The 14,025-nt window shown below is 40.7% G+C and overlaps 1 protein-coding gene across 1 annotated transcript; it reads right to left on the reverse strand.

Annotated features, from left to right (window-relative positions):
* Window positions 1-7,633: 7,633 nt before the first annotated feature.
* dpm2 (dolichyl-phosphate mannosyltransferase subunit 2, regulatory) lies at window positions 7,634-13,592 on the reverse strand. The gene is made up of 4 exons (XM_085357909.1): window positions 13,533-13,592; window positions 10,950-11,039; window positions 8,875-8,977; window positions 7,634-8,792 (listed from the first exon to the last, which is right to left on the reverse strand). Exons 1-4 carry the CDS (start codon window positions 13,533-13,535, stop codon window positions 8,737-8,739), a joined length of 252 nt encoding a protein of 83 aa, XP_085214035.1. The 5' UTR covers window positions 13,536-13,592; the 3' UTR covers window positions 7,634-8,736.
* Window positions 13,593-14,025: the final 433 nt, after the last annotated feature.

Consider the following 14,025-nt stretch of genomic DNA (forward strand, 5'->3'; position numbering starts at 1 on the left):
ACACTGATAACAGTCCATCCATTCTCTTCCATTTATGCTTATCAGGGTACCCCTGCTACCTTTGGGCGAGAGGCAGGGTACACCCTGGACAGGTCACCAGCCTGACGCAGGGCTAACACAGAGAGAAAGACAACCATTCACACTCACACCCACAGCAATTTAGAAACACCAGTTAGTCAAACTCCACTAACTGCATGTCTGTGAGAGGAAGGCGGAGTACCCAGAGAGAACCCACCCAGGCACGGGGAGAACATGTAAACTCCACACAGAAAGACCCTGACCAGGTAGTGAAGCCAAACTTGCAGTGAGGCAACGGTGCTAACCACTGTGCCACCGTGGTGCCAACTGCTAACAGTGGTGGAACATAATGAAGCCACATTATGATGTCTAGACCAAATAGAAGGTTATATTAATCACTGGAATTGAACGATTTACTGAAGTGAAAAATTCTTTTCTAACAAAAGCCAAGCAATGATACAAGCTCCAAGGAAATCTACCCACAGGAAATGTGCTTGTGTGTGGAGTAAGCTGACACTTAACACATCTGTCAGATCTGATAAAACCACCGGCCACAATTCATTGTTACATGTCATGAGTCATAGACGACAGTTCCCAGCAGTAACCACAACCTGGTTTCAGCCTACAGGCAGATCACCAGTAGTAGCCAGCTTAGCGCTCTACACTGTAAATTATGGGGAGTTAGTCCGAGCTTGCAGCATGTCCTTTCACTGTTACACAGAGGACACTTATTCAGTCAAACATCTTAAAATCAGAAGTCTACTTCTTCTGCTGTCGGCAAACCTCATCAATCCAGCGCCAGCTTTATGGACTGACTCCAGGGTCCGGGCCTGCCCAGAACAGCCACTGTGCTCCCTCAGCTGAATTTTAAGTACCAATTCATACAGTTTGGGCATGAAAAACTTTAACACCCAGCCCAGCAGCCACGCCCTGAACTTCAGTCTCATCAATCAGGCTCATCAGTTTTCATGTTTGCTTTGTGCTGTCGGCTTTGTGTTTATACCTAAATATTAAGAGGATGATCTTATGTGCCCCTGTCCTAATGAGGCATTAGGACAGATATTTGTGTTGCTATGTAGGGCTGTAGCTTCAGGTTTATATTAAATGGTGATTATCAGTTTCAGGTCATTTTACAGAGTAATTTGAAAGTTGTGTAGGAGGAGTATAAAAAATGTCTTTCTCCTAGGTGTAATTAAGTAACGTGGTGCATGACTTTTCAGAAAATTGTTCTGTGTAAGAATTCATTTTTAAAATAACAACCCTGACACCGATCACAGCAAACAGAAATACCCCAACAGCAGGAAACATTTGACCACACAGCATGCAAGTAATGTGCATGAATGTAATGACTGCTTAGCAATGGTGGTGACTCTCAAAGCGCAGCCAATCACAACACAATAAGCCTGTGATGTTAGTTTTAAAGGACGAGCCTTCAGAACTGCCAAACAAATGGAACGTGCTGAGATTACTGTGCACTCACATTCAGATGTCTGAGTGTAATGCACTGATTCTTCTATAGCGCTTTTCTACTCTCCCGGAGTACTCAAAGCGCTGTATACAACATGCCTCATTCACCCACTCACACACACTCATACAAGCGCTTCTAAACTCAAGTGCAAACTAACCAACATTCAAACACATTCACACTCCGATGAATGCATCGGAGGGCAACATGGGGTTAGAATCTTGCCCAAGGATATGTGGCATGCAGACTGGGGAAGCCAAGTATTGAACCACCAACCTTCCAATCAGTAGCTGATCTGCTCTACCACCTGAGCCCTGTGTGGTGAGCTCGTTGATCTTTGTCCCTGCAAGGACAGATATAAGTGCTTACATAACTGTGGTTACTTTTCTCTGTGTGTTTACTCATTCTGACAGTGTTCACATTGATCCAGCAGCAGGATGCTGAGCAGTGGGACAAGGCCATGCAGTCCTGCTTTCATTTCATCTACAGGCACCATTACTGCAACTCTCGTCCTATCTGATATAATCTGAGAGTCCAACTGGTTAAAAATGTTCACATCCTACAATCTTGGTTTCTCTCCCGTGACTCCTTTTACATTTTAGAACTAACTTTAAAACTTTCAACCCTTTGCTGGGTTCAAGCTTTATTGTAAAGAACTGTGCTTCTGTCCTCGACTTTAGGATGACTTTCCAGAGGAGATAAGTTCTCCAAAATCACATCTTAAGAAACATTTTCACGATTGTTGTCATTATTTTTTCCGACCTCATCCTTTCTAATAATGAATAATCATGGCTTAGGGAATTTGTATGACGAAATCTCATCAAGCAGGAGCACCGGAATCCGGGTCATGTTGGCTCCTGGGCCAGTTCAATCTTTCTCACTTACACTCCTTACTTATTATTTGCATAACCATCACAGCTGTATCATGCACAGGGCCTATATTACATGGTTTTTAAAAGCTGGATCTCTAACTGAGGTGACACCCTTCAGGTTGAGATGCTATCTTGAAGGAGAGTACAGGTTGTGACTTTTTTGTTTTCCTGATGGATGTCAAGATGCCAAATCATGTTTTGGTAGGAAGTTTAGTTTAGTTATGTTTGTGGTGTGATGTGCCTGCAGTAACCTGTTATGTTGTAAACTTTTTGGCTGTGTCTTGGAAAAAGAAAGATGTAAACCTGATGTAACTGGAGCCTAAATCCCAGTTTAACCCTGTAAAGCCTGAACCACTTCAGAATAATCCCACATAACTTAATTTGTTGTGAAATGCACTTTTTTTTTTTAAATTGTCAACCAAAACTTATATTTTAGAAATGTTTTGGATAAATGTAGCACAGTGGAAATTCCACACCTGAGCTGTGAATAAGTGGGAGAAAAAAAAGTGTTTCTTTTATACTGTTGTAAATCTGCTCTATTTCCTGTGCATAAGTCCTAAGCATGTCAGCAGGACGCAGGTGAAATGCTGGCATGAATTTAAAACAATTTACTAAATTTACTAATTTTTTAACTTACTGGCCTTTTCCAGTGGTGTCTTGAAAAGTTTGTGAATCATTTTCCTTGTCAGCTTCTGTATAAAAAAGCATAACCAACAAAAAGGGAAAGGAGGGGAAAGCCATGGGCTGAATCATATGTCAGACTGATAAGAGCACAATGAAACTACAAAATCAAACACACAAATTAAAATGTTTGGAATTTTTTTCCCCTGAAAATTGTATTCTCTATGTCACGGCTATATTTATAAAAAATCTGAATCATCGACGTGCATCACAGCTACGAAAGATAACAAAAACAGATAAAGAACTGATGCATTACCTTACTCACCCTTACTGCTTCCAAAGGAAATAAGCAGGAGCCAAGTGCTGATAATCAAATGTGTTGGTTACTCAATTATAAGCAGGTGTGAGCACTTTCATAAGGGTACACCTCTAACATGTCAAAGGTTAAAGTTCATGACAGCGAAATTTGAAAAGTAGGGAACAGGTCTGGCTTGTGTAGAAGGGTTTCCAATGGAAAGCCTAGTCAGCTTTAGGATTGTTTATGCAGCTCGTACACAAATTTGAAAATAGCCTGTAAACATGAAAGGATGGACAAGAGATCTCTTTCCTCTGTCTGGCCTTTTTATTCCCAGACACATATATTGCAGTAGTTTATTAGTTAAGTTGATCACCTTTAAAGAAAGATCCATTAAATTGGATCTCTAATGGTTCAGAAGGTCAATGAGGACTAGCAGACATGTAGATGTATGTTTTTATGTTTTGGCATGCCATGAGCTGAACCATGACCTTCTCTTCTCCAAGGATTGTGTGACACTCTTTTGTAACCACACAGCTGATCTGACTTTACCTAAAGAGCTTCTTTCCCTTCCTCCTTCCAGAACTACAGAGCTGATTTTCTAGGGGTGATCAAAACTGAGGTTTCATTTATTTGTCTGTGTTTTAACTCAGCAGCTACATTTGGCGAAAACCAAACACCTTGGCACCTCACAGTCACTGAGTCGACCATAGATTATTCTAGAGTCAAATGTGAGACCATCTGTCAGGTTTATATGGTTGATTGTCATTTATGCTTAGAAATATTTACTCATATATGCTTAGAGTTTATAATCGAATAGGGGTCTGATCCTTAGTAGTCTGCAAAGACTTTGTGTGCATTCCAGAACGTTCTGGCATACACACTCACACCCTAGGGTCATGACATGAGAGAGGTCGTATCTTCTCTTGCTGATATATGGTAAGGCAAACACATCTATATCTGTTTTAGTCTACGTGCCTTTTGTTTAGATGAACTGCTGGACTTCCAGACCAGCAGGTTTAGGGAAGTTTTTTTTCGGACCCCCCCACACACATGTACGCAGACGGTACTCTTTGTTCACATGTGTAACTATGTTAATGAGCCTATGCATATTCATGTAACCTCAATAAAAGAGCAGTGTTACAAGGGAGCGGACGAGAGCGACCGAGGTCAAGCGAAGGAACGGCGCTAGTCTGGTTCTCTCCCTCATGGATGAGAAACACAAAGAACTTTGGTGACTTGTGTCTTGCTTTTGCTGTGTAGTAGAATTGTGTTGAACGTTCCGGCGAATAGGTTTATGCTACGAACCTTCGCCATTTGTACGGTTTTCTGAAGCCAGAAGTTGCCTCATGTGGATAGTTATATCCATGTATACATATGGTATAGACCAGCGATCCGCAACCCCCGGGCCATGGACCACCGGTACCGGGCCATGAGAGTTGAGGCTCTGGTGTGAAATTCAAGGTTTTCAGGGTTTTTAGCGTTTTTATTTTTATTTTTTTATCGTTTTTATCATTAACTCGGTTTCCCTTGGTCTTTTCCCGTGCGTTATGAATAAATCTTCTTTTTTTGTACCGGTACTGGTTTTATTTTGTTGTATTTCTCCGCAACACCTTAAAGGCCAGTCCGTGAAAATATTGTCGGACATAAACCGGTCCGTGTTGCAAAAGAGGTTGGGGACCGCTAAAGCTGCATTCATAAACCGTCTGAGCGCTGAAACAAATCAGCCAAGAAGGGCTAAACTAATCAAACTAATAATTTCACTCATCAGTACTGAAGCACAAACTTCTTCTGGTCTGTGTCACAAACACCATCATATTATTTGGAAAATCCTTTAAAAACACCACAAAGATTCAAAAACATCACACACAGTGAAAAAACCCAGTTTAATGTCTCGATAGTAGATGAGGTGTTGCAGACATTCCTAATTCTGCCGTCCAGATGAATGAGTCAGAGAATGATTAAAGTTTATTTCAACATTGGAGTCTGTGGAGCCTGACTCACTTCTGATATCAAAGGAACTTCAGATTTTGGACTTTGGCCTTGGATTCAGTTTTCAGTTACTGAGGCCGCCCCCAGGTGTGACAGCTCAACCCGAAGTCTCATAAACTTGCATTCTTTCTGAAAAGTGAAAGATGACCAGATTTCTGGAAAGACCATTAGCGGGTCTGTTAAGATGCAAATTCTTTTAGTACCTCAGTCAAGTGAAATGGCCAGATATTTCAGCATGAGGCTTCAGGACCGCTCTTCACACACAGGTGGGTCAAGGTGGTTAGGCCCATTCTTTCTAAACAGTCTGTTTTGTCAGGATTTCTGCATCGTCAAAAAATCTTTAATCGAAATCAGTTATCTGCAAACACAATCTGACCAAACTATAACATATCCTGAAATTCTGGCAGTCTGGTCTTATATCAAAATGTGTATTTGTTTGTGCTCTGCCACATGTGGATGAGCAAATTCCAAGGGAGGAAATAAAAGGCTATCAAAGGACCAAAATAAGCAACTTTGTATGTGGTGTTAGAAGAGTGGATTTCCTGTGACTCAGGATTTCACGTGTGATGCCTAATACTACAAAAATAACACGAGGACTGCAGAACAAACGAGCGGATACATCTGAATTTCCTCTAAGGCTAAAAATTTCTCAGATTCTAAAAAGAAATTTTTTAAACATCCTTTCATGAGAGAAGTCTTCAGTATTTTTTCATGTTAATGGGAAAAGGACATTAAAACAATGTTCAGTGGAACAGGATGGAGTGAATCACAACACTAACAAACACAGCAAGCTGGTATTTCGATTTAAATACGCTGATATGTAGTCCTTCCTGTTTCCTCTGGTGACTTTTATACTCGTTGGGTTAAAACCATGTTATCTTTTCCAGTAGAGTTAATGTGATTTGGGGAAGAGAGGAGTGCAACACAATAAAAGATAAAAATCAAGTCTTAAGTTTGAAATCAGCTCCAAAGAGTCTTGACTCTGTTTGTAAGATGTTTAAAATGATTATGAAACAGTGCCCACTGTGTTTGGTTTGCGCAATTTACCAAATGTATTGTTGCCCTTTAAATAAAGGTGATGGATCCCTAATGACACGTCAGCACGGGTAAAACTGTACAGCAACACAGGAAGTAAACAAAGAAAAAGATAGTGGGAAGAGCAAAACAAATGAATGGTAGCAAAAGCATGGCGGTTACATATTGTTGAACGAGCAGGTCTTAAACCTGTAAGATGTGGTGCTGATGGATAAGAGCGGCACGTAGGTAGCATCAGCTTGGGAATTTTCACCACGCTGCTTCGACCCAATCCAAACCGCAATGCTGCCTTCAGCAAAAAAAAAAAAAAAAACTTCCTTTGCAGTTGCAAGGAAGTTTTTTGTGCTTTTGACCCTCCAACTACAGTAGTGGGAGAAAGTGTTTAGTCCCTTTCCTGATTTCCTAGTGTTTTGCATATTTGTCACACATACATGTTTCAGGTCATTATCCGAATTTTAATATTATACAAGTAAATAGAACATGCAGTTTTTAAATGATGATTTCATTGATTAACCAAGAAGATGTATCCAAACCTACGTGGTTCTCTGTGAAAAAGTAAGTGCTCCTCTTGTTGAATCATGAATTAACTGTTATTAATCACATTTTTTGGAAAGTCGAGTTCAGTTTTACTGAACACACTCAGGCCTGGTTACTCGCAGACCTGCTGAATCAAGAAATCATGTAAATAGATCCTGTGTGACAAAGTGAAGCAGGCTAGAAGAATCAAATGGGAAACAAGGCAACTGACATCTATCAGTCTGTAAAGGGTTACAAAGACATTCCTGGGAATAGGGGAAGCTTCCCAGAAATGACTAACCGACTGAAATTACTCCAAGAGCACATCAACAACCCATCCAGAAGGTCACTAAAGAACTTAAAACAACATTAAAGAACTGCAGGCTTCACGTGTCTCAGTAAGATCAGAGTTCATGATTCAACAATGCAAAACTGGGTTCAAGAAAATCACTGCTGACCAAAAAGATCACAAAGGCTCATCTCAAGTTTGCCAAAAAGCATCTTGATGATCCCCAAGACTTCTGGGCAAATAATCTTTAGACTGACGAAACAAAAGCTGAACTTTTTGGAAGGCGTGTGTCCCGTTACATCTGATATATCTGACATGTGAAAACATTCAGCATGAGGTTTCAGGGCGGAGCTTAACACACCAGGGGGTCCTGCTGGCTACGTCCATACTTTCTAAGCAGTCTGTGAGATTATCAGGATTTCTGCATAAAATGTGCCTTGATTTCAATCTGAGCCAGAATTGTAAACAAACACAACCTGACAAAACTGATCACACAACAGAAAAAAAAAAAAAACAGCTGTGTTGTTCACATTTTTATTAAACACAATAACTGCTTGTTTAGCAACATCCTCCATCACGTTTCTCATTACGACAGAGCAGCACGGTCTCGTGGCAAATGTAAATTAACCTCAAAGAAATGGACGCGGTGACCTTTTTTCTAACTGAAACCAAGTGGTTTCAAATGATAATTAATGCATTTAAATCATTCAAATATTTAAAATTCATTGTAAAATCTGTGACATGTGGGACTCAAACTTGAGTGTGTGTGAGCAGCTCCACCACCTACTGCTCCAGCCTCCACATGCAGACTTTTCCAACTTTTAAGTGAAAATAATAATTTTGTATGTACAAATACATATACTAGTAGACAGATGAAAAACTGTGTTCAGGAACATGACGACAAACAATGGAAAACTGTGCACAGAAATACAAATGAACAGATTAGAGGGTCGTCTTTTTAAACTTTATTTCAATTTTTGCCCAAGTAAGTGCTCGAAGGTGTTTCGGGGGAGCTGCTGAGGGGTCAGAATTGCTTCTATAAGGACTTTGGCATTTCCTGTAACTTCGTACGAGACTTGCACAATGATGAAGAGGATTTCTGAACAATTCCTCCTATCAAACAGCCCCTTTCAGGTCCTACCACAACATCCCTGGACTTTATTCATTGGCGTCTTTGCGTTATTGCTGGGTTGCATCACCCCACCTCTCAAAAGCTTTTGCTCATGAACTCCTGCTTTGATGTTCACTTGAAAATGTCTTTGTAACGTTTTATAATCATTGATCTCTCACTGAGTGTAAAGGTGTCCAGGACCTCAAGGTGGCTCCACCCTCCAACTTGCTTCACAGTCATGATGCGGTTTTGGTGCCTTTTTCCCTCCAAACATAATTTCTTGTCTCATTTGTCCACGCAGCAATACCTTAAAAATGTCGAGAAACTTCCAAATGGTCTTAAGAGAAGTGCATTCAATGATGCCACTTGGGGCCACCAAAGCTGATTTCTTAAAATGCAGAATTAAGACCGGCAAACTTTCCTCTGAACAAAAATACTTGTAAAAGTGATGATGAGGAGTATTTATTACAAAATAGGGCTGGATTTTAGTTGTAAGGTGCAAGAAGCTGATGTTTTACAACATTAGTCCGCTTTTTTTGGCTTGCGATTCTTCCACATGATGACAACGGTGAAGGCTCCTGCAGAGAGGATAACAGGCATTAGTGTTCATTGAATTAGATAAGCAGATAACTTGGCCTGCAGTTCTCATGGTGGACTGACCTATACAGATGAGCAGTATTACTGCTGCGATTCCAGGCAGAATGACTGAGTACTCCCGAGGAAGAAAATACTTGTGCAGGAAGTGATCGCTGTCCACGAAAGGCTGGAAAAACGACCAAAACAACCATGTTAATGTGTGGTGTCAAAATTACTGTCTGCGAGTCACATGACGCAGTTCCACACCTAGACTACAAAAAGCAACACGAGGAATGGTGCACTAAAAGGCAGATACAAAGCTACTGGTTAGTTTCTGGACAGGATTTTTTTTCCTCCATTCCCTCAAGACGGAGATCTAGTTCAGTATTTTTTTTTTTATGTGAATGGAAAAAGCAAATCAAAAAAGGGGAAGGTGGAATAGGATGGAAGTGAATCACAATGCTATCAAAGGCAACAGACTGGTGTACTTTAGTTTAATGTGCTTGTTATTCGAAGTTCTTTTTCAGTCTCTCCTGTTTCCTCTGGTGACCTTTATACTACATCTGGGCTGGAGCCATGTTAAACAAAGAAAAGGATGGTGAGAGGAACATGGCAAAGTCAGGACATTACATAAACTCTACAATGAGATTGTTCTAACAGACTGTATCTCACAGCTTCCACAATGCACAAACCAACGAACTCACCAATTAAAAGCTTTTGGCTGGAACCTGGACTAAATTAATTCAAAGAATACACGGAAGTCTCTAATAAATAAAAAAAGACTGGGGTGACATAATCAGTTACATGAGCTGGGTGCTTGACTTGTAGCATGTGCCGGTCTAGTTTATGTAGCGCCAGCTCGGTAATTTGCTTTGTTGTGCCACAGGCTAGTTAACATCAATCACAGTTAAAACAACAATTTAACTCCCCCCAAAAACACCAGCTTCCATACAGGGAGTGCAGAATTATTAGGCAAGTTGTATTTTTGAGGAATCATTTTATTATTGAACAACAACCATGTTCTCAATGAACCCAAAAAACTCATTAATATCAAAGCTGAATGTTTTTGGAAGTAGTTTGTAGTTTGTTTTTAGTTTTAGCTATTTTAGGGGGATATCTGTGTGCAGGTGACTATTACTGTGCATAATTATTAGGCAACTTAACAAAAAACAAATATATACCCATTTCAATTTTTATTTTTACCAGTGAAACCAATATAACATCTCCACATCCACAAATATACATTTCTGACATTCAAAAACAAAACAAAAACAAATCAGCGACCAATATAGCCACCTTTCTTTGCAAGGACACTCAAAAGCCTGCCATCCATGGATTCTGTCAGTGTTTTGATCTGTTCACCATCAACATTGCGTGCAGCAGCAACCACAGCCTCCCAGACACTGTTCAGAGAGGTGTACTGTTTTCCCTCCTTGTAAATCTCACATTTGATGATGGGCCACAGGTTCTCAATGGGGTTCAGATCAGGTGAACAAGGAGGCCATGTCATTAGTTTTTCTTCTTTTATACCCTTTCTTGCCAGCCACGCTGTGGAGTACTTGGACGCGTGTGATGGAGCATTGTCCTGCATGTCTCTGAGTATTGCACACCTTGTGCTTTTGGGCACTCCAGTGATGTTGCAGCTCTGAAATATGGCCAAACTGGTGGCAAGTGGCATCTTGGCAGCTGCACGCTTGACTTTTCTCAGTTCATGGGCAGTTATTTTGCGCCTTGGTTTTTCCACACGCTTCTTGCGACCCTGTTGACTATTTTGAATGAAACGCTTGATTGTTCGATGATCACGCTTCAGAAGCTTTGCAATTTTGAGACTGCTGCATCCCTCTGCAAGATATCTCACTATTTCTGAGCCTGTCAAGTCCTTCTTTTGACCCATTTTGCCAAAGGAAAGGACGTTGCCTAATAATTATGCACACCTGATATAGGGTGTTGATGTCATTAGACCACACCCCTTCTCATTACAGAGATGCACATGACCTAATATGCTTAATTGGTAGTAGGCTTTCGAGCCTATACAGCTTGGAGTAAGACGACATGCATGAAGAGGATGATGTGGACAAAATACTCATTTGCCTAATAATTCTGCACTCCCTGTATGTCCATGTGACTGATGTGATTTCAGTGAACTGAAGAGAACTTACCAGGATGATGACCCAGACAGAGTAGTACGTGAACAGCACGAGGCTGAAGACAACAAGACTCATGCCAGCCGCTTGATCCACTCCAGTAGCCTGAAAACATATCCACAGAAAAACTGAGCACGAGGACGTCGGTGTTAAGCATGGCACTGGTGGTCGTTTGAAGCTTTATGCAGACTAATGTGAATGTGGTTAAAAGTTTAAAGCCAGACGTCAGGTTGTCGTCAGAGGTGAGACACTAAATTTCCCATAAAGCAACTGGAAAGGAGATCCTCCTTGTTGTTACTTGGATATTGAGCACACTTCATGGCACCATCCTCCCCTGGCAAACATTAGCTTTGTAATTGTCAGTTTTGGCCAAATTTAAAAATACTCATTAAGACTTTACATCACATCCTGACCAATAAACTGTGATTCTACCTTTTTTAAATAAATGTCAAACAGCAACAAGAGTAAATAACAACAAAAATTGCAGGTAAACTTTTACTAAAAAAAAAATTTGGATCAATATAAATAGTTATCTTTATTTACAGGCACTTTTATAAACCCGCATTTCAAAGGAAGTCATGTAGTCAAAATAACGAGCAACAATCAACAAATAAATGAAAACTCAACAAGACGTTGATTCAATAGATCTCGAATCAAAAGATCTCCAGTACGAGGTCACGAAAACAACGGCTCCATCTACAAGGTCAATTGCAACTAAACATGACAACCTATGCAGCTAAAACAACCACTGACACTACAGCAACTTCAACTTCATCATTCATCTGCAACTAAATCAACCTCTAAACCAACTCATCTAAATTCACCATTGCAACTATACCTGCAACTAACCCCAGTGCTCCAGGTTAACTGGTTAGATTTGTTTACATGTTCTACTCTCCGTGTTCCAGATGTTGGATCCTCTGTCTGTCAGTGTATCTGCAGCTTGACAAGATTAAAGACCTTGGGGGGGGGGGGAAGTCTCCATCTGCAGCTTGTGCAAATGCATACACACATCAAAATTATCTTCAGACAACAAATAAATTGTTTGGATAAAAAAAAAAAAAAAATCACAAAGTCTTCTGCCTGGTCTCCTACCCCTGTCTTTCTTTAACATAAATAACAGCTGACATTTTCTCAGGACACCACCGATCAGCTCAGCTGACCTCCACTTTCCCCTCTGAGTGACTAATCTGGGTTAAAGATGACAAACGTGATTTAAAGGAGGACCGATGGATGCTGAGCACCAGATCAAAAACACACACTTAAACCTACGTCCTGTTTCTAACCTGACTGATAAGCTGCTAAGTGCTTTATAATTCAGCTGTGAGTTCGGTGAGTTTTCTGAAGATACTCGCATCTTGAGAGGATGACTGTGGTGGGGCGTGGTCTGCGGTGCCGTGCAGGGAGGGCGGACGCACCTGCACTGCATTCTTAATCACGCCCGCCGAGTTAAAACACGGGGACTCAGGGGTTGGTGTGCGTTGTGGTGTGATCTAAATAAACGGCTCATAAGTGCGATATGTGGTCCCGCCTTAATTCCACCACAATGATTTTTAATCGTTTCAGCAGATCAGTAGCAACTATATTACTGACGTACACGGGTACTAATCCAAACAGTGTGGGTCATTAATTCTATTTATTCCATATCCAAACAGCCCAAATTCTTATTAAAGCAACAGGTTTGCTTATAAAGTGGTCCATCGCTCCATCCGTTTAAATCCTGTTTGTCATCTGTCATCCAGATCGGTCACTCTGAGGGGGAAGAAGTTCCAGCAGCTCTGCGCTGAAAAAACAAACTACATTTACTTATTTTGTGCACAATATTGTGATGACGTCACGTTGTATTGCCCACGTTAAACTGTGACTTTCACCAGATAACGAGGGCATGTTTCCTGAATCAGCAGGCGCTAAACAGGGTCTACGCAGGTAAACTCGAGGGTATTTAGAAAGAAAGACAGAGCTAGGAGACCAGACGGAAGACTTCATGGTTTATTTATTTGTTTAAATTTAAATAACTTAATTGTTGTCTTAGGATAATATTGACGCGTGTATGCATTTTGCATCATCACACTAACTCCATCAGCACCTGCCAATTAAACTAACAGCTCGAGCTACAACGCTGCCTGCACCGCAGCACGGCGACTCTGACAACTAAACCAACAGAAGCATCTGCAGCCACCAGGTGTTCCCCCATTTCCACAATAAGATGCATTAAAAGGAGACAATCTTGGGAATCCCCTTTAAGCTGCAACGGCACTGCGCAGCCGCACCAAACTTCATTCAAACCTTCACCGTTTTAGTCAATTTGATAATTATCAAAGATATTTGATCTCCTAACTTCATAAACATGCAACATACGAATTAAAAAACACTGCCAGTAAATTCGGCGCTGAAAAATGTTACCAGGTCGGTTAATTTATAATCCCCAACCATGAAGCTGACTGCTAGCATGAAGCTAAAAGAAACAAATGTCACAGCCAAACAGCAAAGATTAGCTCTGAAGCTAATTACGCTTAAACTGATAAAATTTCATTAAAGTATTAATTTGTCTCTGCTCGTTTATCAGCTGTTTAAAAGTAATCACAGCAGCTTTCTTACCATTTCTCACCCACACACAGGTAATGTTGTTATTTGCTGACGTATCCTGGTGCTCTTCTTCCTGTTCAGTAATCCGGTTGATACAATTCATCTAATGGTCTCTGATGCCCTCTCGTGGTTCTTCTTACAGCAGTACCGCACTACCGTCACCAACTGGTATGGAGTGTGGACCGAAATGACCCCCCAAAATAAAAACATTCAAATTCTCCGAAACAAATGAGTCTTCCTTAAAGACCAAAATATGGCTTGATAACTTTCACTTTTACAGTTCTTGCGAAATAAATCAAACAAGTCCAGTTTCACTTTTATATCGTCAAGCTTTTTCATCAGTTGTCTTCTTTCAGCATCAAATTTCTAACAATCCAATAAAACATGTTCTCTACTGCAGTCACACTCCCCTGTGCAGTGTTTCCCTATTAATAAAAGCAAGGTGCTATTCAAACCAGTGTGTCCGAATCTAAGTCGAGATATAACCGATCTGTGTAGATTCTGA

Source organism: Diplotaxodon limnothrissa, linkage group LG7 (genome assembly GCF_057381915.1).
Source record: "Diplotaxodon limnothrissa isolate DT_005_m linkage group LG7, D_limnothrissa_male_GT1.1, whole genome shotgun sequence".
NCBI lineage: Eukaryota > Metazoa > Chordata > Actinopteri > Cichliformes > Cichlidae > Diplotaxodon > Diplotaxodon limnothrissa.